At 34.5% G+C, this 24,367-nt stretch overlaps 1 protein-coding gene across 4 annotated transcripts in view; it reads left to right on the top strand.

Annotated features, from left to right (window-relative positions):
* The window catches only part of LOC148949805 (synaptogenesis protein syg-2-like), a 302,236-nt gene that overhangs the window by 32,138 nt on the left and 245,731 nt on the right, over positions 1-24,367 (top strand). For all 4 annotated transcript variants that reach the window (XM_089093104.1, XM_089093107.1, XM_089093105.1 and 1 more), the window contains exons 3-4: positions 1,650-1,855; positions 19,120-19,230. In XM_089093104.1, coding sequence (XP_088949230.1) covers positions 1,650-1,855; positions 19,120-19,230 — 317 coding nt within the window. The remainder of the gene's footprint in view (positions 1-1,649; positions 1,856-19,119; positions 19,231-24,367) is intronic.

The following is a 24,367-nucleotide window of genomic DNA, read 5'->3' on the forward strand; positions in this document are numbered from 1 at the left end:
GCTTGGGTGAGGAATTCATCGGCTTTGTCTTTCCACCTAGTGGGTGCGCGTCCTCTGGGTCGCTTCCATCCGTGTAGGGTGGGATCGAAGTCAAATGCGACCCGTGCTGGGGCGTCGCGTGACATGCGAAGGAGGTGGCCGTACCACCGAACAGTACGCTGGGCGAGCTGCGTTGAGAAAGGAGTTTGAGCCGTACGTGATAAGAGAGTCTGGTTGCTAACGAGGTCAGTCCAGTGAAGTCTTTCGATTCTTCGGAGATGTTTCGTCTGAGCGACATCGACGGCACTGAGGATAGATTTGGCAGCTGGTCACGTCTCCGCTCCAAACAGCAGGACGGTGCTGACTGACGCATTGTAGATGCGCATTTTGGTAAATCGGCTTTTGTTTGGCTTTCGCCAGATGCTGTTAAGCCTCCCAACAAGTGCTGAAGCCTTGGCAATTTGAGATGTAAGCTCTTTTGTGATCAAGCCATCATTTGACAGAATAGATCCCAGGTAAGTGAAGTCTTCAACCACATCTACTCGGTTGCTTCCGATGTTGACTTTCTTTACAGTAGAACGGGACGTGGGGGGGCTCAAGGAGTATAACTTTGGTTTTCTGCCAGTTGATCTTCGGTCCAACTTTCGAGGCTTCTTCTGAATGCAACTGGAGAGCTTTGGTCATCTTATTGACGGCGCTCACGACTAGCTCTATGTTGTTAGTGAATTCAGTATCAGAGAGTACCCAGTTTCCAAACTGAAGACCGAATTGAAGGCGATTCATCATGCTGGCCATAACATGGTCTATGACGCAGTTGAAAAGCTCAGGAGCGGCGGCACAACCTTGGCGGACGCCAGTCTTCACCGGTAATGTGGGACTGCGTCTTCCATTGACTTGCACGCAGCTTTCCGTATCCTCATACAGCTTTTCAAAGAGTGAGAAATATTTCTTGGGTAGGCCCGTAGCTCTCTGCATCAGCCAAAGTGAACGGCGATCAAAAGAATCAAAGGCATCCATAAAGCCCACGAATGCGATGTATGTTTTTTTGTGGAACTCTCACGTTTTCTCGATCAACTGGCGCATAGCAAACATTTGCTGCGTCGTCGACCTGCCGGGCATGAATCCGGCTTGCTGGACTCTTCTCTTTCTATGCACAAAGGTGGAACACCTGTCCAGGAGTGACATGGCGAAAAGTTTACCAGGAACAGAGAGAAGCGTGATCCCACGATAGATGGAGCAGATTTGACGAACACTGACGAAAATGTGACACTACCATAACAACCTCATAATTGTTAAACAAACAAACAAAAAGTCATAGAAAATCACGGTTGCCAGGTTTGGCTAGACCTGAGATGAGTCCAAAGGGGGCGGTACAGAAAAGTTTTTAACATACTGTCTTTGGCACTTCAATAGGAAACTTAAACAAATTTGCAGACGTGCTTGAAGGACGCAAATACTATTAACTGTTCTACTTTATTCTTCAGCAACATATATTATGTGTAATTAAAAGTCAATATACGAATTCTGAAACTCCTACAGTAAATCCTTAGTCGAATTGGAGGTTTGGCATGACTACAAATACCCTGACATTGTGTGTCTAAGGTCAAACCTCGTTAGAACTAACGTCTGGGATCTTTTCCTGCCTCACCTATTTTTTTTTTTTTTTTCAGCTATGATGCCAGGATGAAGAACGGTATTGTCACAAAATGGTCAAGCGACAAAGCTTTTGGCTCCCGAGCTTATTTTATGACGTCAATAGAACCTGCAGGCTTACTTATTGCCAACATTGCATCTAAGGATAGCGGAGTTTATATTTGCCGTACGGATTTTAGAAGCTCTCCAACAAAAAATTACAAAATTATTCTTGACATTCTTGGTAAGTATTGAGTTCATGGCTACGCAACAAGTATTTAAATCAAGGCAGCTATTTTCATTCTTCTCACAGGGGCTGGGTTTTTGTTTAGGATTTTTACCAGTTTTACCTACACTAGATTCCCCTTTCTAGGTCTGTAATGAAATAGGGTTGAAACAGGTTGGGTACATTTTACGGATGAAGGATGAGAGGTTGCAAAGAACCGTGCTCTGTGGTCATAAGGCTAGGGACAAAGGAAGATAAGGACGTTTTCGAGTGGGTTGGGAAAAGGCTATTTGTAGGGATTTAAACCAACCTAGAACTTAGAAGGGAGCAAACAGTGAAATTTTGAACATATAGGTGTGGAGGACGAGCCGTTGAATTTGTGTTAGTCAAGAAGAGCTTATTACTAGTAGTATTTAGTAGTAGTAGTTGTAGCAGTAGGGTGTTAGTAGTAGTAGTAGTAATAGCAGTAGTAGTAATAGCAGCAGTAGTAGTAGTAGCAATAGTAGTAGTGGTAGTAGTTATTTTTGTAATATCTTTTTAGTCCTTGGTTCGTCACTACCAAGTGACCTACCAAAGCCTGACTTGAATAATTGGTAGGTCACTACCAGGTAGTAGTATAAGTAGTAGCAGTAAAATCAGTAGTGGTATTAGTAGCAGTAGTAGTGGTTGTAGTAGCAGCAGTAGTAGTATTACTACTAGCAGCGGTAGTAGTAGTTGTAGCAGCAGTAGTAACAGTAATAGTAGCAGTTGTAGTAGCAGTTGTAGTCGCAGATGTAGTTGTAGTAGTATTAGTAGTTGTAGTAGCAGTAGTGGTATAAGTATCAATAAGTGTAAAAGTAACATTTATTGCTGTTACAGAGCACTTTCAAAACATTTATGAGACCCCCTAATGGTAGTTTGTGCTGGCTCTATGCCCCAGCCTCTCTGAAATTAAGACTTGGTATATAATGGTTGCAATAGATAGAGCTACTGTAATACCTTAGAATTTTACGCCTATAAATATTTTCCATTCGTAACTTATTGATAAAAAAAAGAAGCCGCTATTGGAGAAGGACTGCCATATCCAATTGCGAAAAATGCTCGATGTCTGAAAGAAGAGCCTTAGACATTAAGACATGGTAATATGTATGCGTAATATACTGTTTGAACGTAGCGTATTATGTATTTACTTTTCCCAAATTTCTAAGCTTAGGACTAAAATCCCAAGATACTGGGAAAAACCAAATTTAGATGTTATTGCAGCAGAGTACGGCAAATGTAGACGGCAATTGTAGATGGTAAAAGGGTAGGTAGACGGCAACTGTAGATGGTAAGAGGTTTCCTCCTACGGGTAAGGGGAAATAATCCCCAAGTGGTTCCCATTTCTGATTAGCTAATAAATATATGGTACTATCAGATAACAAAATATTATCGAAAACTACCATATGCTGTGATCAATGTTGTTTCATATTTTAAATCACGTAGAAGTTAATAATTCAAATGATAAGATATACCATAATTATGATAAAAATGTCATCTTATCGCATTCGTAAGACTCTGCGGTAAAAAAAAGAAGGGCAGAGTGAAAAAATTTTTACGAAAAGTTACCATAGTGATGGTAAATATAATTTATTCTTAATTCGAATTGAAATTTATAATCAAAACTCTCTTGTATACCATAGCTACGCTGAAAACTTTTTCTTATACCCATTTTGTAATGACTTGATTTAAAAATAATTGTCATCTCTGGACTCTGGTTAATTTTTCTTCAAATTTTTGCCAAATCTGAATCAAACTATTTTTTGCCAAATTTTCTTCGAAAGTGTGAATCCATTATGGGTTCGAACAATGTCGTTGAATTAAACTTAGTGACTGAAGATTTACATCCAGCCAATCGTTTGAATTATAACTTCAAAACAAAGTTCTCCCGGATATTGCAATTTAACGTGGCTGGGAAAGCCTAAGTGTGCAAGCTCCTATTTTCAAAATTGTGAAATGTTTCTTGATAGAGTTCTTCAGAATATTTCTCGAGAAGTTTTGCGTATTTCCCAAGAAGACTGTTCACGTATGCGTATTTATTCATCGCTTTGCTCCCAAGGGCTATCGTCTTCACAATTCGCAGAGAGCTAGTTAGAACGGAAATTTTAAATTCTATTGCCCTTAGAGTAAAACTGATATTGCACCACAACAAAGTAATGATTTTGGGCAACAAATGGCCAAATTGCAAATTACATCAAATATGGCCAAATCGCTACCAAGAAAAAATTCCAGAAAAGGTAATCAGCGACAAAACGACGTATTGTTATCAAACAGTTTGTGGTAACGATCGGTAAATAAGGAGCTATGCAGCTCAATAGTAACCGAAACCCTAAGAAGCAGAGCCTTGATAACTTGATAACAATAGATACATCAAAAGAATCGAATTTAAATACTTATTCAAAATATATAAGATTCATCAAGTTTAATTTTGTCCATCAAAAGTTAGGAGCTTGAGAAAATCTGCCCAATTTGTAAAAAAGGGGAGAAACACCCCCAAAACATTAAATGATCTTAATAAAGATCACACCATCAGATTATCCATACCAGACAACTCTACTGAAGAGGTTTTAAGCTCCTATATACAAAAATGAGGTAATTTGCTTTTTTTGCCAGAAGAAAGATCACGGATGCGTGTTTTTTTTTCTGGCATTCTATAAAAAAAACAATGAAATATTAAATAAATGCCTTTTATATTCTAAAATATAAAAAATGACTTTTTTATATTAAACAAGTTTTTTCAACTGAAAGTAAGGTGCAACATTAGAATTTAACACGAATAGAAACTATTACGTATATGAGGGAGTTAACCCTTCCTCAATGCCTAGCTCTTTACGCTAGACTTTTCTAGAACTTTTAAAAAAGCTTATTATTCTAATTAAATGATCGTTGAGTTTCAGGAGTCATTCTTAAATTACTGGAACAAAAAGTCAAACTTTAGCGTAACGAGCGAGGTAGTGAGACGGGGGCAACACCCCTCAAATACGTAATAATTTCTGTTTGTTTGAAGTTTCAGTGTTGCTGTTATACTCAAATAGGTTCCCAGTCTTAGACCCCAAACTGGCGCATTCGTGCATTCGTGATGCACACGTGATTCAAACTGGCGCATTCGTGATGCATTCGTGCAGTCCATTAAAATGAGTCAATTTTTCAGACTGTTTGTTCGGCAAAAATTAACAAAATTAATTAGCCGTGCCTCAATTAATCTTGGGAGGGGGGTCAATGAATATTTTTGCTGGGAGGGGTGCTTAACGTCTCAACAAGTCTAGTTTAGGACAGAATTCACGTACTTTGATTGACAGGTGTTTCAGGTTAATACAGAGGGGAAATTGACCCTTACTTTCCTTCATCTTGAGGAATATATTTGACTAAGTGGGTCATAGATTGCTCAAGGATTATAGCTATTCTTTTAGTCTGAAAAAGGTAGTTTTTGGCTCGGATTTTGTTTTAATTCTCGTTCAACATACAATTTATTCTTTGGTCATTTGCAAGATTTCTTTTGATGTTTGCTTCTTATATTCACTTTGAACTTTTATTAAAATCACTTACTTTTTCATTTATATCTTTTTCAAACTATTCTTCATCTGGTTATCAAACAGTTCGTGGTAAGGAACTGTAAGTAAGGAGCGACCCGGCTCAATGGTAACCGAAACTCTAGAAAACGGGTTTTTGATAACAATAGATACATCAAAAAAATCAAATTTTAATGCTGATTTCAAATATATAAATTTCATCAAGTTTAGTCCTACCCATCAAACGTTACGCGCCTGAGAAAATTTGACTGGTTTTCGTAGAAAAGGGGAAAGACCCCCTAAAAGTTATAGAACCTTAATGAAAATCACACCATCATATTCAGCGTATTAGAGAACCCTACTGTAGAGGTTCCTCCTGTCTACAAAAATTTGGAATTTTGCATTTTTTGCCAGAAGAAAGATCACGGATGCGTGTTTATTTGTTTATTTTTGTTGTTTTGTTTTTTTATTGTTTTTTTTTCCAGGGGTGATCGTGTCGACCCAGTGGTCCTAAAATATCGTGAGAGGGCTCATTGGAACGGAAATTAAAAGTTCTAGTGCCCTTTTTCAGTCACCAAAAAAACAGAGGGCAACTAGCCCCTCCCACGCTAATTTTTTTCCCAAAATCACCCGATCAAAATTTTGAGATAGCCATTTTGTTCAGTATGGCCAAAAATATGATAAATTTGTCCTTTAGGATGACTTAATCCCCCGAATCCCTGGGGGGAGGGCTGAAAGTTATGAACTTTACCCAATGTTAACATATAGTATTGGTTATTAGGAAGTATACAGAGTTTTTTAGGGGGGATTTTTTCTGGTAGTGGGGGGTGGGTGGGTCGGGGGTTTTGTGGGAGGATCTTTCCATGAAGGAAGTTTTCATGGGGGAAGGGAGATCGCTATGAAGGGGGAGCCTGATTTCCCAGCATTATTGAAAAAAAGATCAGAAATTAAATATTAAAAAAAAACAGTTTTTCAACTGAAAGTAAGGAGCAACATCAAAACTTAAAACGAGCAGAAAACATTACGTATATGATTGGGTTCACCCTTAGTCAATACCTCGTTCTTTAAGCCAAAGATTTTTTAGTACTTTCATAAGAGCTATTTATTCTAATTAACGGCCTTTGTGATTGAGGGGTCATTTATAAAGAATTGGAACAAAATTCGAACTTTAGCTTAAAGAGCGAGGTATTGACTATGGGGTGAACCCCCTAATATACGAATTGAAAATATATGAATATAGAAGTTCGTTACGTAAGTTAATTCGTAAGTTACGTATATTTATTACTAATAAAAACGTTCGTAAATAAAATTAAAGAAGCTTCGAGAAAGCCATTTAACCAAATAAAAGTTAAATTAATATGGAAATTTTATTTTAATTATTCATGTACGGTGAGCCAAAATCAAACCCTGCATTAATTAAAAAACGTTCAAAAATTAAATGAAAAACAAAACAAGTTTTTTAACTGAAAGTAAGGAACAACGTTAAAAGTTAAAACGAACAGAAATTATTCCGTATATGAAAGAGGCTGTCCCCTCCTCAACGCCTCGCTCTTTACGCTAAAGTTTGAATTTCTCACAACTCTATTTTTTTAAACAACAAAAAACTTTATCGCTAAAGAGCGAGGCGTTGAGGCGGGGACAGCCCCTTTCATATATGGAATAATTTCTGTTCGTTTTAAGTTTTAACGTCGTTCCTTACTTTCAGTTAATTTTTTTTTTTTTTAATTAATCTTTGATACAAATACCGCATTAGTTGCTGGTACTTTGATCACTTTGCATGTTATATAATCACCTTTTTGATTCTTTCTAAACATACAAGTGCTAAAATCAGCTTATTAGCTTCAGAAGTGCCTTCTGAGCAGATTCACAAAAAAAAAAAAAAAAAAAAATCATAGCAAATATCCTATTTAATGGTGGCTTGATGAAACCAAATTTAATAAGCCAAATTTTCATACAAACCTTTACTGTACCTTGTAAAAAAATAAGGCTGGGTTAGTAATCCATCAAGATGCTCTGCCCTATAATTCGGAAAACCAAAAAACAAAAAAACTGCTTCAGACTACAGGCCTTTATATTGATGTTCTTCGCCCCGCCTCAACTAATTAAGTTGTTCACGCTGTCTTTGAGATAGACGGTATGATTTAAACTGTTGTTTAACGCACAATTTGAGAATTATATTGATTGCCTAGTTTCCTACTCATCAAACAGTTCGTGGTAACGAACTGTAAGTAAGGAGCGACCCGGCTCAATGGTAACCGAAAATGTAGAAAACGGAATTTTGATACCAATAGATACATCAAAAGAATCAGATTTTAATTCTGATTTCAAATATATAAGTTTTATCAAGTTTAGTCCTACCTATCAAAAGTTACGTGCCTGAGAAAATTTGGCTGATTTTCGAAAAAAGGGGGAAAGACCCCCTAAAAGTTACAGAACCTTAATTAAAATCACACCATCATATTCACTGTATCAGAAAACCCTAATGCAGAGGTTTCAAGCTCCTATCTATAAAAAATGTGGAATTTTGCATTTTTTGCCAGAAGAAAGATCACGGATGCGTGTTTATTTGTTTTTGTTTGTTTTTTTTTACCAGGGGTGATCGTATCGACCCAGTGGTCCTAGAATATCGTGGGAGGGCTCATTCGAACGGAAATTAAAAGATTTAGTTCCCTTTTTAAGCGACCAAAAAAAATGGAGGGCAAGTAGGGCCCCTCCCACGCTCATTTTTTTCCCAAAGTCGTCTGATCAAAATTTTGAGATAGCCATTTTGTTCAGCATGGTCGAAAATATGATAACTATGTCTTTTAGGATGACTTAGTCCCCCGAAGTCCCCGGGAGGAGGGCTGAAAGTTATGATCTTTACCCAATGTTAACATCTAGTATTGGTTATTGGGAAGTATACAGACGTTTTCAGTGGGGATTTTTTCTGGTAGTGGGGGGGTGGGGATGAGTCGGGGGTTATGTGGGAGGATCTTTCAATTGAAGGAAGTTTTCATAGGGACATTGCTATGAAGGGGGCGCCGGATTTTCCAGCATTATTTAAAAAAAGATCAGAAATTATATATAAAAAAAACAAGTTTTTCAACTGAAAGTAAGGAGCAACATCAAAACTTAGAACGACAGAAAGCATTACGTATATGATTGGGCTGACCCCCTAGTCAATACCTCGCTCTTTAAGCCAAAGATTATTTAGCACTTTCACAAGAGCTATTTATTCTAATTAACGGCATTTGTGATTAAGGGGTCATTTTTAAGGAATTGGAACAAAATTCGAACTTTAGCTTAAAGAGCAAGGTATCGACTAGGAGGCGAACCCTCTAATATACGTATTAAAAATATATGAATATAGAAGTTCGTTACGTAAGTTAATTCGTAAGTTACGTATATTTATTACTAATAAAAACGTTCGTAAATAAAATTAAACAAGTTTCGAGAAAGCCATTTAACCAAAGAAAAGTAAAATTAAAACGTTCAAAAACGTTCGAAAATTAAATAAAAATAAAACAAGTTTTCCTAACTGAAAGTAAGGAACAACGTTAAATCTTAAAACGAACAGAAATTATTCCGTATATGAAAGGGGCTGTCCCCTCCTTAACACCTCGCTCTAAAGTTTGACTTTCTCACAACTCTATTTTTTTTAAACAATGAATAACTTTAGTGTAAAGAGCGAGGCGTTGAGGAGGGGACAACCCCTTTCATATACGAAATAATTTCTGTTCGTTTTAAGTTTTAACGTCGTTCCTTACTTTCAGTTAAAAAAATTGTTTTTTTTCAATTTAATAACTAAAAGAAATTCATCTAAATCCTTGTCTAAATTCAATGTTTTGTTCGGCAGTGAAGTGAAACATGTTGGTTCGAATTGGTTAAGCAGAAACTTAGACAACCCAACATATTTTGAGCAATTATAAAAGTTGAAAATTCAATTTTTGATTCAAAAGACCTGCATATGAAATTTGCAGTTTATGGCGGTAGCGGATAACAAATAAAAAAGTAAACCTAGGCTGAAAATTGGCAAATAATAAGCTAAAAGCACACGGCAAAAAAAGCTTACGAATTGCTGCATTCCTTTGATGGTGTAGTTGTCATAAGGGTTCAACAGTTAACATTTGAATTTTCATGAACAAATATCTTTGTAAAGATCAACTAATTAAATTTGCTTATTAGTTTTGGTTCAAAATCACAACACTGAGGAAAATGTGGTACTGCTCTATAAGCTTCATAGTTTTGTGACAAAAAAAAAGTAGAAAATCGCGGTTTTCGGATAAGAATAAACTTATGACGAGTCCAAAAGGCAAAAAATGTTTTATTTCGATGTACTTGGTACTGCAGTGTTTTAAGCGGATAAGCTGATGACCTCAACGCAACGGCTAAATTTCTATTTGTCTGCTAATCTTATGTGTAGAGAGTATATCATTGTTACAACGCCAATGTTCGTGTCTGACATTGTCAGGCGTATGAGATAATTACTATTGAATTTTCTGTCACACTTTGATCTTTCCAATCAACATTGTCATGCTTATCAGTGATGTCAAACGTGGTACAATTGTACCATTTTGGTAAATTTCACCTCTACTGGTAAAATTTAGTAAAATCACACAAAATATGATACATTTTAAAAAATTATGGTACAATGTCGTACAATTCAGTATTTTTGTACCTATGTTTATATTCTTTCGTCTAAAAATATTTTATTTCACTCTGATCTGTTCAGCATAGTCAAGATAAGAGACAGTTAAACAATCACCTATTTCCCTTTTTTTGTAAACAGACACTTCACTTCCGGCATCCAAAGGTCAACAAAAACATATTTCTGTGTATTAAGTCTTACCAATTGAAAATGAGAAACTAAAAATGAAACTATAATGACACTTGGATTCGTGATGGTTGGGAATCTAGTGGAATAAAAACAAAAGCCTAACACTATATATATATATATATATATATATATATATATATATATATATATATATATATATATATATATATATATATATATATATATATATATATATATATATATATATATATATATATATATATATATATATATATATATATATATATATATATATATATATATATATATATATATATATATATATATATATATATATATATATTTTACACCAAATGGTAAATATAGCTACCAAACTTTGAAAGCAGTGGAAGTTATCTTTTTTTTTTCAGAATTGCATAAAATGATTCATTTTACTTGTAGATAGATAGTTTATCATCCTTTCATCCTAGGGTAGAACTAACGTAAATAGTAATATTTGTGGGTGGGGGCAATTGCGCGAGGGGCACTCGCAATTGAGTCAAAGTCTAAAGCTGTGATATAGCTTTGATACATTAATAAACATATATTGCTGTCAGATATTAAATAATCGTTCCATTGTTTATATTTGAGTCTCTTAACTAAAATGGCTGCTGACCACTGTGTTAGGTGAATGCTGTGAACTTGAGTGCCTCTTCTCTTCTGAATGAGATGACATATGGTTTCAGTCTGAATTTGATTACTCAGATTTTGCAACAGGAAAGATGTTCTAACTTCAGGCAAATTACAGACTCAAGTAAAAATTGGGCTGTACCTGTATCAGTGATTAAATAAAAAAAAAAGTTTTTTCAACTGAAAGTAAGGAGCAACTTTAAAACTTAAAACGAAGAGAAATTATCATAGACAGAATAAATGCGCTGCCTAAGTAAAGAACGATGTTGGCACAATGTATTATTTTTTTCCCTTTAGACCAGGGCATTTTGTATCGAAGAAAGTGTCGTAGAAACTTGGAAAAGGGCTCTTTCGATTGGAAATTGGAATGGCTAATGCCCTTTTTAATAGTGGAAAGTGATCAGAGGCCAACCAATCACCCTCCCACCCCCACCCTCCCATTTGCCCAATGTGTTTAAAAACTAAATTGGCGGAGGGCCTTGTCGAAATATTTGCTTGTTCTTCGACTTTATATTTTGCCACTGGCTGACAAAATCCTCGTTTTCTCACCTTTTTTTATTTTATCTTTCATTTATTATTTCCTGGAGGTCTGGAGTGATTGGAGGCCAACTAATCCCCGCCCCCCGCCCACCCTCCCATTTGCCCATTATGTTTAAAGACTAATTTTTTTCCACGTGTTACGCTTCGCGTAACACACGGGAAAAATTTGGGATATGGCACATTTTTTTCTGTCTTTTGTACATTTTTCATGCAATTTGTGGTACATTTTGTTTTGAGGTGTTGGTAACACTGATGCTGATCCTCTCTTTGTAAGATTAAATAAAAAAAAACCAAGTTTTTTTAACTGAAAGTAAGGGACGACGTTAAAACTTAAAATAAACAGAAATTATTCCGTATATGAAAGGGGCTGTCCTCTCCTCAACGCCTCGCTCTTTACGCTAAAGTTTTTCATTTAAAAAAAAAAAATACAGTTGTGAGAAAGTCAATCTTTAGCGTAAAGAGCGATGCGTTGAGGAGGGGACAGCCCCTTTCATATACGGAATAATTTCTGTTCGTTTTAAGTTTTAACGTCGTTACTTACTTTCAGCTAAAAAAATTGTTTTTTTTTATTTAATTTTTGGACGTTTTTGAATTAATGCACGTTTTGATTTTGGCTCACCGTACATGAATAATTAAAACAAAATTTGAATATTAATTTTACTTTTATTTGGTTAAATGTCTTTCTAGAAACCTGTTTAATTTTATTTACGAACGTTTTTATTAGTAATAAATATACGTAACTTACGAATTAACTTACGTAACGAACTTCTATATTCATATATTTTTAATACGTATATTAGAGGGTTTGCCCCCTACTCAATACCTTGCTCTTTTAAGCTAAAGTTCGAATTTTGTTCCAATTCCTTAAAAATGACCCCTTAATCACAAATGCCGTTAATTAGAATAAATAGCTCTTATGAAAGTACTAAATAATCTTTTGCTTAAAGAGCGAGGTATTGACTAGGGGGTGAACCCAATCCTATACGTAATGTTTTCTGTCGTTTTAAGTTTTGATGTTGCTCCTTACTTTCAGTTGAAAATTTTTTTTTTATGTATAATTTCTGATCTTTTTTTAAATAATGCTGGGATATCCGGCACCCCCTTCGTAGCAATGTCCCTTCCCCCATGAAAACTTCCTTCATGGAAAGATCCTCCCACCTAAGCCCCGACCCACGCCCCCCCCCACTACCATAAAAATTTCCCCCTGAAAACGTCTGTATACTTCCCAATAACCAATACTATATGTTAACATAGGGTAAAGTTCATAACTTTTAGCCCTTCCCCCGGGGACTTCGGGGGATTAAGTCATCCTAAAAGACATAGTTATCATATTTTCGACCATTCTGAACAAAATAGCTATTTCAAAATTTTGATCGGGTGACTTTGAGGAAAAAATGAGCGTGGGAGGGGGCCTAGTTGCCCTCTATTTTTTTGGTCACTTGAAAAGAGCACTATAACTTTTAATTTCCGTTCGATTGAGCCCTCCCACGATATTCTAGGACCACTGGGTCGATACGAACACCCCTGGGAAAAAACAAACAAATAAACACGCATCCGTGATCTTTCTTCTGGCAAAAAATTCAAAATTCCACATTTTTGTAGATAGAAGCTTGAAACCTCTGTAGTGGGATTCTCTGATACGCTGAATATGATGGTGTGATTTTCATTAAGGTTCTATAACTTTTAGGGGGTCTTTCCCCCTTTTTTCGAATCAGCCAAATTTTCTCAGGCACTTAACCTTTGATAGGTAGGACTAAACTTGATGAAACTTCTATATTTGAAGTCAGCATTAAAATTTGATTCTTTTGAAGTATCTATTGGTATCAAAATTCCGTTTTCTACAGTTTCGGTTACCATTGAGCCGGGTCGCTCCTTACTTACAGTTCGTTACCACGAACTGTTTGAAAAGAGAGGATCCGCTTAGCCAACAGATTTTGTAATTATTTCTGAAGGATGAAAATATTATACACAACCATTAGCCAAGACAGAGAAAATATTGGACATTACTAATTAAATTATTAATTTACTTTGCTTTTGAGAGTATATTTTTGGATACGGTTTTAAATTTGGCCACCCTCTGTTTGCTTTTAATTAAAGCATATTAGGAGGAGCAACATCACAGGGACAAAGTTTAAATTAGACCCCGGCGCCGCGCCGATGAGGGAAGATGGGAAGCGGCGGGGCCAAAAACAGCGCGCCACGCCGCGCCGCCGTTCAGTTATCGGCGGGGCACCGCCGGTGCGATCAATGTTGACAGCAAACATTAATATTTTCGTCAGTCTTTCTCAAATCACAACTTAAATTTACAACAGATTCAAGCCTATTCATGAGTTTAAAAAATTCACAAGTCGCTGGCTGGAAACTGGTCCTCTTCGTTATTCATCAAGAGAAGTAGAAATGTGGTAGAAACGAAATACCTAGAGCGGTTCAGAACACCTGCATAATACGAGTAGTTGAAGTATCTATTAGCTATGTATTCTTAACATAAATAATTATCAAAATTAGTAGTTTTTTTTTATTGAGCATTACTGCATACAAAACTTCAAATACCGTATCCCAAAATTCGTCAGTTATCTGGGTAAAAACTTTGAATATAACTTAGAACTTTGAAGCTTAATTCTGTCACAATGCTCTTTGCCTATATCTATTTTGTCACCTTTAAACCAGTTGAAATGGGTGACTTTGATATTGATTGTTTTTTTTGCTCTTTTGGATTCCTAAAAAGCCTTTTTGTATTAAAAACTGGTTTTTAATAACAACTTTAAAAAAAATACGTTTGAAAGTTTTTTTTGGCTCCTTTATAGAATATATGTCATGTAGGCTAAGGCTGAACTGCTGCTTTTTATTACTTTTGGCTGCTCTTTTGGATATTATTCATTTTTTCTTTTGGGGATTCATTCCAAATTATAAACTGATAAATACCTAACATCATTCAAATTATAAACTGCATCTAAAAGGAGTAAATTTATCAAATTGAAAAATACATGATGAACACTTCCCATGAGAACACTTCAATTACTATGACACAAAAAACACTTAATAGTTTATTCGGAATGAAGAAAAATGAAATGCCAGCTATTTTCTTAGGTAAAAAATGAAAAGCTCATCCGTTTTAAATGTAATTAAATAAAATAATAAGCAGACTGAAGTAGCTCCAGGAAGATATTGAGATTTTCATCCTAGTTCGTCACTTTTAATCCAAGCAAAATGTTAGGACACTTAGTATCAGTTATTGAGTTTAAGCTTTGATTTCCAAAGGCTCACAAAAATTAGCGAATTTAAGAAAGTCGCAACAATAAGTCACATGTTGTCAAAATACTTAAACTCCTCTTTGATCCCCACCCAGGCTCAAAGCTTCTGCTATGGTCATTTCCATGGAAATCTCCAAAGAGTTTCTTTTTAAAATAGTTTTCAAGCGTAGTTAGGGGTATTTAGCCTTTTTTGCTTTTCTTCAAAGATTTGAAAAAAATATTATAATATTCAAAATGTTACATTTGTTATATTTGTGCATATTTTTGGTAACCATTTGTGGGGTGATCGAATTTTTTAAACCACTGTAGATACGTAAGAACATTGCAACATCTAGTATCCTGAGGTCATAAGACTGTCAAAGTCTCCTCCTTGAACCTCCAAAATTGAAAGCTTTTATTATGACCTGGCCTTTTAATGTAACTTGGGCACTGGACCAAGGGTGCCATTGTCACTCGAGCGCAGCGTTAGGTGGGGATGTCAATATCGCTTTCGTCCCACCAATTCGTTTTAGTGTGAATCTGCCTGGTATTTATGAATGAATATTTTCCGATTAAACCCGTTTCATCAATAAGAAAAACACGGGTTGGACTCATGTGTCCCTTTCCCTTTGGACAATAAAACCATGCAAGCGCTGTATCAAGTATAACTCACGAAAATCTTGTTAATTTTTGTCAAATTTTCAACTTTTTGGCATCCCTGCTTTCAATAAAAAAAAAAATCAAGGTACTATGACTTAAATATAAAAACTCCCTATCCCACCCCCTCTGGATACCATCTTGATAGGGTGCCGTCTCCGCTTTAAATAAAAAAAAATAATTAACTTATTGGCACTCCTGCTTTTAAAAAAAAATCAAGGTATTATCATTTAAATGTGATAGCTCACTACCCCACCCCCCCTGTGGATATCACCTTGATAGGATATCGTTTCTGCTTTAAGTAAATAAAAAATAACTTTTTTGAACCCCTGCTTTCAGTAAAAAAAAATTCGAGATATTACTGTTTAAATGCAATACCTCCCTCCCCCCTCCTCTGGATACAAACTTGAAAGGATACCGTCTCAGCTTTCATTAGAAAAATAATTTAATTAATAATTAACTAGGTCACTATATAGTTCAAACAAACACGCAAAATAACGTTAAACAGCTTAGTGTTCCTTGAAAAAAAAAATTGAGGGAATGAGTAAACGGGTGCAAAGACAACAACAAACATTTCGAAATTATTCAGATATACCTCAAGTTATTGGAAAACTGAGTCGTAGACTCGCCGTGGCATTCAATAAGATCCAAAGAATCTAATTAAAACGGAGCACACACAAAAGCCAAATTAGGCCAGTAGCCTATGAGAAATCGCAAAATACCCAAGACAATGAACAAGTCCTAATGGGGGGCCCTGGGTCTATCACAATATCTTAGTGGTTTCCCAGGGAATTTGATATCACTTTCTTCTGTCTCTACTTTAAATGAAAAAAATAATTATCTTTTTGGCATCCTTGCTTTCCAAAAAATATGAGTTATTATCATTTGAAAATGATAACCCCCTATCCCCCCCTATAAGCAATAATTTACAATTTATTTATGAATCATATTTGTTGGGTAACTTCCGGTTCGATCTTTAATTCCCTAACCTTGTAAATAGCTTAGTCTATAGCTAAATTTTGTCTCAATAGAACGGTCTTTTTTTTTGGGGGGGGGGGGAGTAAAAATGTTTCAGAAAGAATATTGTATTTTCTATCAAGCGTTCAACAATTGAGTAATAAACATTAAAAAAATCTTATCTAAAAACAGCAACAAAAAAAAAACTGAAAACTTACAATTCAGCTGTAGAAACAATCTGTCGGCTGTCAATCCAACTGAAGGCTGAAGCTATATAGTAGTGAATGCGTTCTATAATTCTATTCAACTTGAAAATAAAATTCTTGACTACGAATGATGCAAGAAATAGTGATTGGGAAGCTGCATTTGGAATGATTTAAACTAATTTCATAAGGACGATACTTTTTTTTGTATAAATATGAAGAAGTATTTATATTACAATACTTGCCATTACACATTGCGTCTGTCTGGTTCTTATGCAAACTAACAAAAGAGGTGAAAATTAATGAACAAGAGAGTAGTGAAGAATTATGGTATGCAAAGTAATATTTGGCAGGGAAAGTCACTGGTGATAAATCGCTAGAGGTGGCTCCGTGATTGCGTGATTTTCGGGGATTTGGGACCCAAATTTTTTTTCGGGGAAATACCCAAAAATTTGGGGATAGTGCAAGACCTGCTTGATTTCTAATCAGGAAAATCGAAATACTAAACCACACGAGAAGGAAAAGCTCCGACTTTGCGGTTGATGCAATAAAGAATTGCCGCAAAATTAATTTAAAGTCGACCGAACGCCGCCGCCTCTGCCGGCAGCGGCGCGCCTGCAACGCGCCAGCGGCGTTACGACGCTTCGGCGGCGTTCGACCGGGCCTCTCGTCGGCGGCGTTCGGTCGATGTGCCAGCGCAGCGCCGGGGTCTAGTTTAAATAGCACTTGCGAAGTGCACCTTTACGAATGTGGGAAATTTTACCTTGGTAGGACCCAGAAACAAGTTGGTGAACGTTTGCATGAACACAAAATTTCAATAGATAAGTCCCTGGGATTCGAAAATAAAAATTAAAACTTTGATTCCGCCTTAGCCCTGCATATCTCTGAAATTCCTACACATCTGTTTCTTTTTTAGGATGTACCTTCAATATCTACTGTAAATGACCTACCACAATCTTTTAAAGAGGTAATTGAGATCAAAAATTGTATAAACAGAAATTTGGCTATAAATAGAGACACCGAAGATATTTTATTAAGCCCAATTTATGACAATATAACCAAAAAAGACTCAATCAATATTTTCACCCAGTCCAATTTAAGAGGACCTATTTGCGTATCTGATGAAAACCGAAATTGTAGACAAGCTAAGACTATTGCAAGGCAAAAATTTGTGCTCAATCATTTCGGTAAACCTCTTTTCGTTGATTCATGCCTGGTTTTTATTCATTGTCTGTTCTCTTTTTTGTCGGGAAACTTTGAAAGGTTAGATTTTTTTTCTTTTTGTTTTCTTTTTTGTTTAGCACTGAGGACGAATTGGCGGAGATCCTTGTCAAAATATTTGCTTGTTCTTCGACTTCGTATTTTGCCACTGGCTGACAAAATCCTCGTTTTCTCACCTTTTTTATTTTATCTTTCATTTATTATTTCCATTCCTCTCTAAGTTTCATATGTCATGTATAGCCAGTGTGGTCTTAGAGTGTATTTTGGTCGAATTGTATTGCCACCTTCACGCTTTCCAAATGGATTTGTTTGCCTTTTTTCAGGACGTCATATATACGTAACTGAGATACGTCAAAAGGGATATATAGTGGAATCCGTCCTTTTTTACTGAATTATGTAACAGCATAATTAAGGCAAATATAATTACTGAAAAAAAAGAAAAGAAAAACATAAAAAGAAGCTCACATTTCTCGAGTTACGCCGCGAGATTTGAAGCTAGAAAGCATTTGCACACCAGTATCACAAATACATTCAATCATAAATAACATCTGTGATTAGAAGGGAAGCAATAGTGAGAATCACAATGAGTTCCAGAAGAAAACAAATTCTATAAAATGGATGATTCTTTGATGCATTAACTGAAAGGAGGAATTGAAGTCGCGCCAAACTTTCTTAGCTCCATTGCTATTGCTTATTTGACACCCATGACATAAAACGAAAGAATAACGAATATACATACTCCCTTTAAATGAGCAACCGTGTATGTATTTAAAAAATCTTTTTGTTAGAATTATATGCCTTTTTACTTAAATAAACGAGCAATAATTGTGTAACTGGCATATGTGTTTAGTTTTCTCCGAAATCGGCTACGTAGATTTTTTTTCTTAAAACTGACTTAGTGACATTTCTGGCCACAAATATGATCTAAATAGTCATAAATTTTAAGAAGAATTAATAAATTTTTCCAGGGTGGTTGTATCGATCGCCATGACATTTGAACGCCATGACATTAAGATGTTCACATTATCTACAGTTAGAAGGCAATCGACAACGAAAATCAATGTAAAACAGGTTAGGTTAGGTTACTAGCCTGCCGTGGGCCGAGTGTCGGGGCCCTCTTTCTTATTTTACACGTTGTTTTTGCGCACAACCTATTAAAACACTTAGCCTTAATTGTTGCTGCAATTCTGGTTATTTCCAGTAGAAATGATTCTAAGCTTTTTTACGTTCTACGAGGGCATTATTGGCCCCTTTATCTTCTATCCCTGAAATAGCTAAAAAAAAATTAATTTTATAATAATTTCTTACGTTGTTCGTATGGATCACCATTTTTGGCTTCTTTATATGTTGTGGCCCCCCCCCCCCTCAGACAAAATTATGCCTTTGTACTTGTAAATCTTGCTTAAAAAAAGAAGAGTTAGCAGTATGATGTATCATACTTTTTTATAAATATTTTAAATACGTCTGTTCTATTTTTCTAAATGATTATCTTTCATTTTAGCTCCACCTGGTTCCCCCAGAATTTTTGATGGAGGAGGAAAGGAGATTCAAGGGGTAGCAGGACCCTACCAAGAAGGATCTATAGTAGAGTTCAGCTGCACATCTGATGAAGGTATTTACTTCGGTATTATGAAGCTGATGTTAGTTTTTTTTTCTAGAGTAAAAGAGTTTTCAATTCATCAGGTCTCTAGACCAGGCTTTTGTTAGGTACAGCCTGCTAGTCACCAGAGGAATTTCTCTTCAAATACAACACAATTTCTGTATAAGCACTAATCCGAAGCATGTCTGGTTGATATGCTGCACGTGTTTTCAAAAGATAAAAACCTGAAAGAGTGCTCCTAAGAAAAGGAAGAAAAAAATAACAGTATAGTATCAAGTACAAATTTACCCATGTAGTGGTTCCAAACTACTCTAAAATAAATTGAAAACATCAACAATAAAATCGTTTTTTATGTTACAGGCCCCCAAAGCCCCATGGAAAAGGCTGTAAGTTAAGCAAATTCCTTACTATAGCATATTGTATCTGTTATAGAGAATACATTTTTGGGGGGGGGAGGGGGGTTTCTAGGAGAGATTTTTTAGAGGCAGAAAATTCTCTTTTTCGTCTTTTTTTGATAGAAGAGCATCAGTAAGTGTGGAAAACCTTGTTTTGACCAAGATGAGCCCAGGATTGCATGAAGCCCCCATTCATACTGAATGTCCCAGGGACCTTTTACTAGCTAGTTCTAAGGCGGCTTAAGTACTTCTTGAAGACTTGAGAAGATATATTAGTCCTTGTCCTGCACTTTTTTGAAACCCATTGAAAATAATTTCAAAAATTTAAATTATATGGAAAGTGCAACTTGGAATTTTAAAACATAAAAAAAACATCTATTGTATTTAGGTTTTGAATGACGAATTTCGACGTTTCAACTGAATATGCTAGGAATTTCAGAAACTCATCTCCCAGGGGTAGGAAACATGAAATTTGTGAGATAAAATTGATTAGTTCAGGCAGGAAGGATTATGTGCAAAGACAGGGAATGGAGCTCATGATTAACAAGCTAGCAGCTAAGTTATCCTTTGATTGGATTAATTAAAAAAAAAAACTTTCCGAAAAATAAGTTTTTCAAAGAAAAGTAAAGGCTATTTTAAACTTAAGCTCAGGATATAAAAATACCTGTTAAAATTCAAACTCAAAACGACCAGAAATTAATACTAAAGAATAAATGAAACGCAAAACGAACAGAAATTTAATAAACAGTCATAGCAAAAAATATACGTAACAGGTAATAATATAAATGAATAAATAAATCTTAAAGCGAGTAATGCTTAAATCGAATATGCAAATCAAGCTTAAAACGGAAAAAAATATTTTGCTATTGAATTATAAAGGAAAATTAAAACGAACAGAAATTAAATGAACAATCAATGCGAACAAACATACAATATATATTAATGTAAATAAATAAATAAATCTTAAAACGAGTGAAAGTTAAATTGAATATGCAAATCAAGTTTGAATCGAATAAAAATAACTACAAACAAGAGTTTGGGTATCGCCTCACTGCAGAAGCCTAAAACCTGCTGCGTTATTCGCACCTTACTGAAAACTATATGAGTCTTGAACAGTCTTTGAAACAATAAACAAAATCAAATTGACCATTAGATGCATAATAATATTAATTGTTGAAAGATCCATCAGCTCAAGATTCTTTTTCACTGTAATTTTATTTTCATTTTCAATGCTGTAAGAACTGGAAAAGAATAAATTTGTAATATACCAGTTATTTGGTTTCAGTGAAGTGCCAATTACGCAGAAGGCTTTAGGTTCTTACAGTTAAAGAAGGGGGCAGTGTCCAAATTTTGTTTGTGGTGAAACTATATTTGTCTAGACAAATCTTAGAAAAAAGTAATAAATTAAACTGAATATTTGATGTATAATGATATTAATCGCTGAAAGCTCATCAGTTCAAAATTTTACTGTAATTTTAATATTTATTTTCAATATTAAGTACAAAAGAAAACATTTGTAATATAATTTGCTTCTGCAGTGAGGCAATACCCAAACTCTTGTTTGTAGTTATTTTTATTCGATTCAAACTTGATTTACATGTTCCATTTAAGTTTCACTCGTTTTAAGATTTATTTATTCATTAACATCAATATATATTGTATGTTTGTTCGCATTAATTGTTTATTTAATTTTTGTTCGTTTTAAGTTCCATTTATACTATAATAGCAATTTTTTTTTGTTTTAAGCTTGATTTTAATATTCTAAGCATTACTCGCTTGAAGATCTATTTATTCATTTATATCATTAATTTTTTAATGTTTTTGCTATGATTTTTTATTTAATTTATGGTCGTTTTGGGTTTAATTTATTCCTTAATAGTAATTTCTGGTCGTTTTTAGTTTTAATTTTTACAGGTATTTGTATATCCGGAGCTTAATTTTAAAATGGCTTTTACATTTATTTGAAAAAATTATTTTTAGGAACTTTTTTTTTAATTATTTTTGTTGGTTTTTGATTGCAAACTTTCAATTTTTTATGGAACTCGGGGGGGTTGCTTACTGTCCGATTATTCATCACTTTAAAAAACAGATCTCGAACTTTCAATTTAAATCGAATGAGGCTTTTTTCAAAGTCTATGCGATTACCTCTTTGATAAAAACCTTATATATGAACAATAGACAGCTTGCATAACTTGTGGACAGCGATTGACAACAATGAAAGGATTGAAAAATAGCTCTAATAAGGGGGTTTAGACCATTTCACTTGCTGGCACAAAGGGATTACGATTGTTTGGAATTGACCTTAATAGGATTTTGTGTGCTAAAGCAATTTTGCATCTATCACAGAGTGTGTATTTTACCCTTATAATTGGATAATTATAATAGATTACCATGTGTTCTTCCCATACAAAACTTTACCTTATTAAAGTCTTTAGGGTGGGCCGGCGTACTTGGCATAAATAAGAAAACTTTAGCGTAAACAGTAGGAAAGGGGGAGGGTGAGGTTGGAGACTCATCCAATACGGGACGGAACTTCACTTATCTCCTCCTTTTCTGATTTAGGAGATTAGATAGACTCATTGGGCTGTAGAATGTTGGACCGTTTGAGTTGTGGAAGACGTTAAAATACTGAAAAATACTTTATATTTTCAGTTATTGCAGGACTGATTTCATAGATAATGGCATGGTGAGCCCCGTGGGCCACCATTTGGGTGAGCCTCAACTCATAATATGCAATTTTTATTAATTGCTCCGTGTTATGTGCAAATATTATTCTATATATGTTATTTTGACTTATGCTTTTATCGCATTGCGTTCATTTTTAATCCTTGAGATAGAAACTGAAACCTTAGCATAGACAGTAGTGGGGTTAAGTCTCCCCCCTTACATGCATAATTGAGCAGCCACAGAGAAAGTAATACAAATAAAAATAATATGTCTTTTGAAAATGTTTTTTTTTAAAGACACGAACAAAATCGTCTAAAAGAACCTGAAGTGCTATCTCTTACATTTTCTTTGATTCTTTATGCCCGTTACTTTCAGATGTAAAATTTAGAATATTATCGAACGGGTTTAGTCGTCCCCTCCCTGAATAATTCACATTTGGAAAACCTACCCCTGGGAAATTCCTCCCCCCTCAAAGAACATTTTTTTCCTGCTGATAATTTCTATTTTCATTTTCAATGCTGTAAGAACTGGAAAAGAATAAATTTGTAATATACGAGTAATTCGTTTTCAGTGAAGCGCAAATGGCGCAAAAGGCTTTAGGTTCTTACAGTTAAAGAAGGGGGTAGTATCCAAATTTTTTTTGTAGTGAAACTATATTTGTCTTGAAAAATTTTGGAAAGAACTAATAAAATTAAACTGAATGTTTGATGTATAATGATATTAATTGCTGAAAGCTCATCAGTTCAAAATTTTACTGTAATTTTAATATTAATTTTCAATATTAAGTACAAAAGAAAACATTTGTAATATAAATCGTTTTCAGTAGAGCATCAATGACGCAGTAGGTTTTAGGCTTCTGCACTGAGGCAATACCAAAACTCTTGTTTGTAGTTATTTTTATTCGATTCAAACTTGATTTGCATGTTCAATTTAAGTTTCACTCATTTTAAGATTTTTTTTATTCATTTACATTAATATATATTGTATGTTTGTTTGTATTGATTGTTTATTTAATTTCTGTTCGTTTTAATTTAATAGCAAAATATTTGTTTTTTCGTTTTAAGCTTGATTTTCATATTCAATCTAAGCATTACTCGCTTTAAGATCTATTTATTCATTTATATTATTTCTTGTTGTATGTTTTTTGCTATGATTCTTCATTTAATTTCTGTGAAAAAAATGTGCATTGTCAATTTAATATACATATACTGATATTTATTCCCTAAAATCTTAATTAATTTTTGATTTCACAAAGTTACAAAAGTGAAAACATTTCAAAGAATTGTTTTCAGTAAAGCGCCAATGACGCAGTAGGTTTTCGGCTTCTGCAGTGAGGCGACACCCAAATTCTTGTTTATAGTTATTTTTATTCGATCGAAACTGGATTTCCATATTATTTTTAAGTTTCACTCGTTTTAAGATTTATTTATTCATTTACATTAATATATATTGTATGTTTGGTCGCATTGATTGTTTATTTAATTTCTCTTCGTTTTAAGTTTCATTTATACTTTAATAGCAAAACATTTGTTTTCGTTTTAAGCTTGATTTTCATATTCAATCTAAGCATTACTCGCTTTAAGATCTATTTATTCATTTATATTATTACTTTTTGTATGTTTTTTCCTATGATTGTTTATTTAATTTCTGTTCGTTTTGGGTTACATTTATTCTATAATAGTAATTTCTGGTCGTTTTGAGTTTGAATATTAACAGGTATTTGTATCTCCTGAGCTTAAGTTTAAAATGGCCTTTACTTTTCTTTGAAAAACTTATTTTTCGGAAAGTTTTTTTTAATTAATTCTTTGAAAAACCTATTTTTTGGGAAGTTTTTTTAATTAAATTTTGTTCGTTTTGATTGCAAAAGGTTTCAAGTCTTTATTGCATAGGGGGGGGGGGGTTTCTTACTGTCCGATTATTCTTGACTTTAAAAACCGGATCTAGAACTTTCAATTTAAATCAAATGAGGCTTTTTTCAAAGTCTATACGATTACCTCTTTGATAAAAACCTTATATATGAACAATAGACAGCTTTCATAACTTGTGGACAGCGATTCAAAACAATGAATGGATTGAAAAAATAGCTC

This window comes from Artemia sp. Qi Xiang Cuo, chromosome 8, assembly GCF_049724085.1.
Source record: "Artemia sp. Qi Xiang Cuo chromosome 8, ASM4972408v1, whole genome shotgun sequence".
In the NCBI taxonomy this organism is placed as follows: Eukaryota; Metazoa; Arthropoda; class Branchiopoda; order Anostraca; family Artemiidae; genus Artemia; species Artemia sp. Qi Xiang Cuo.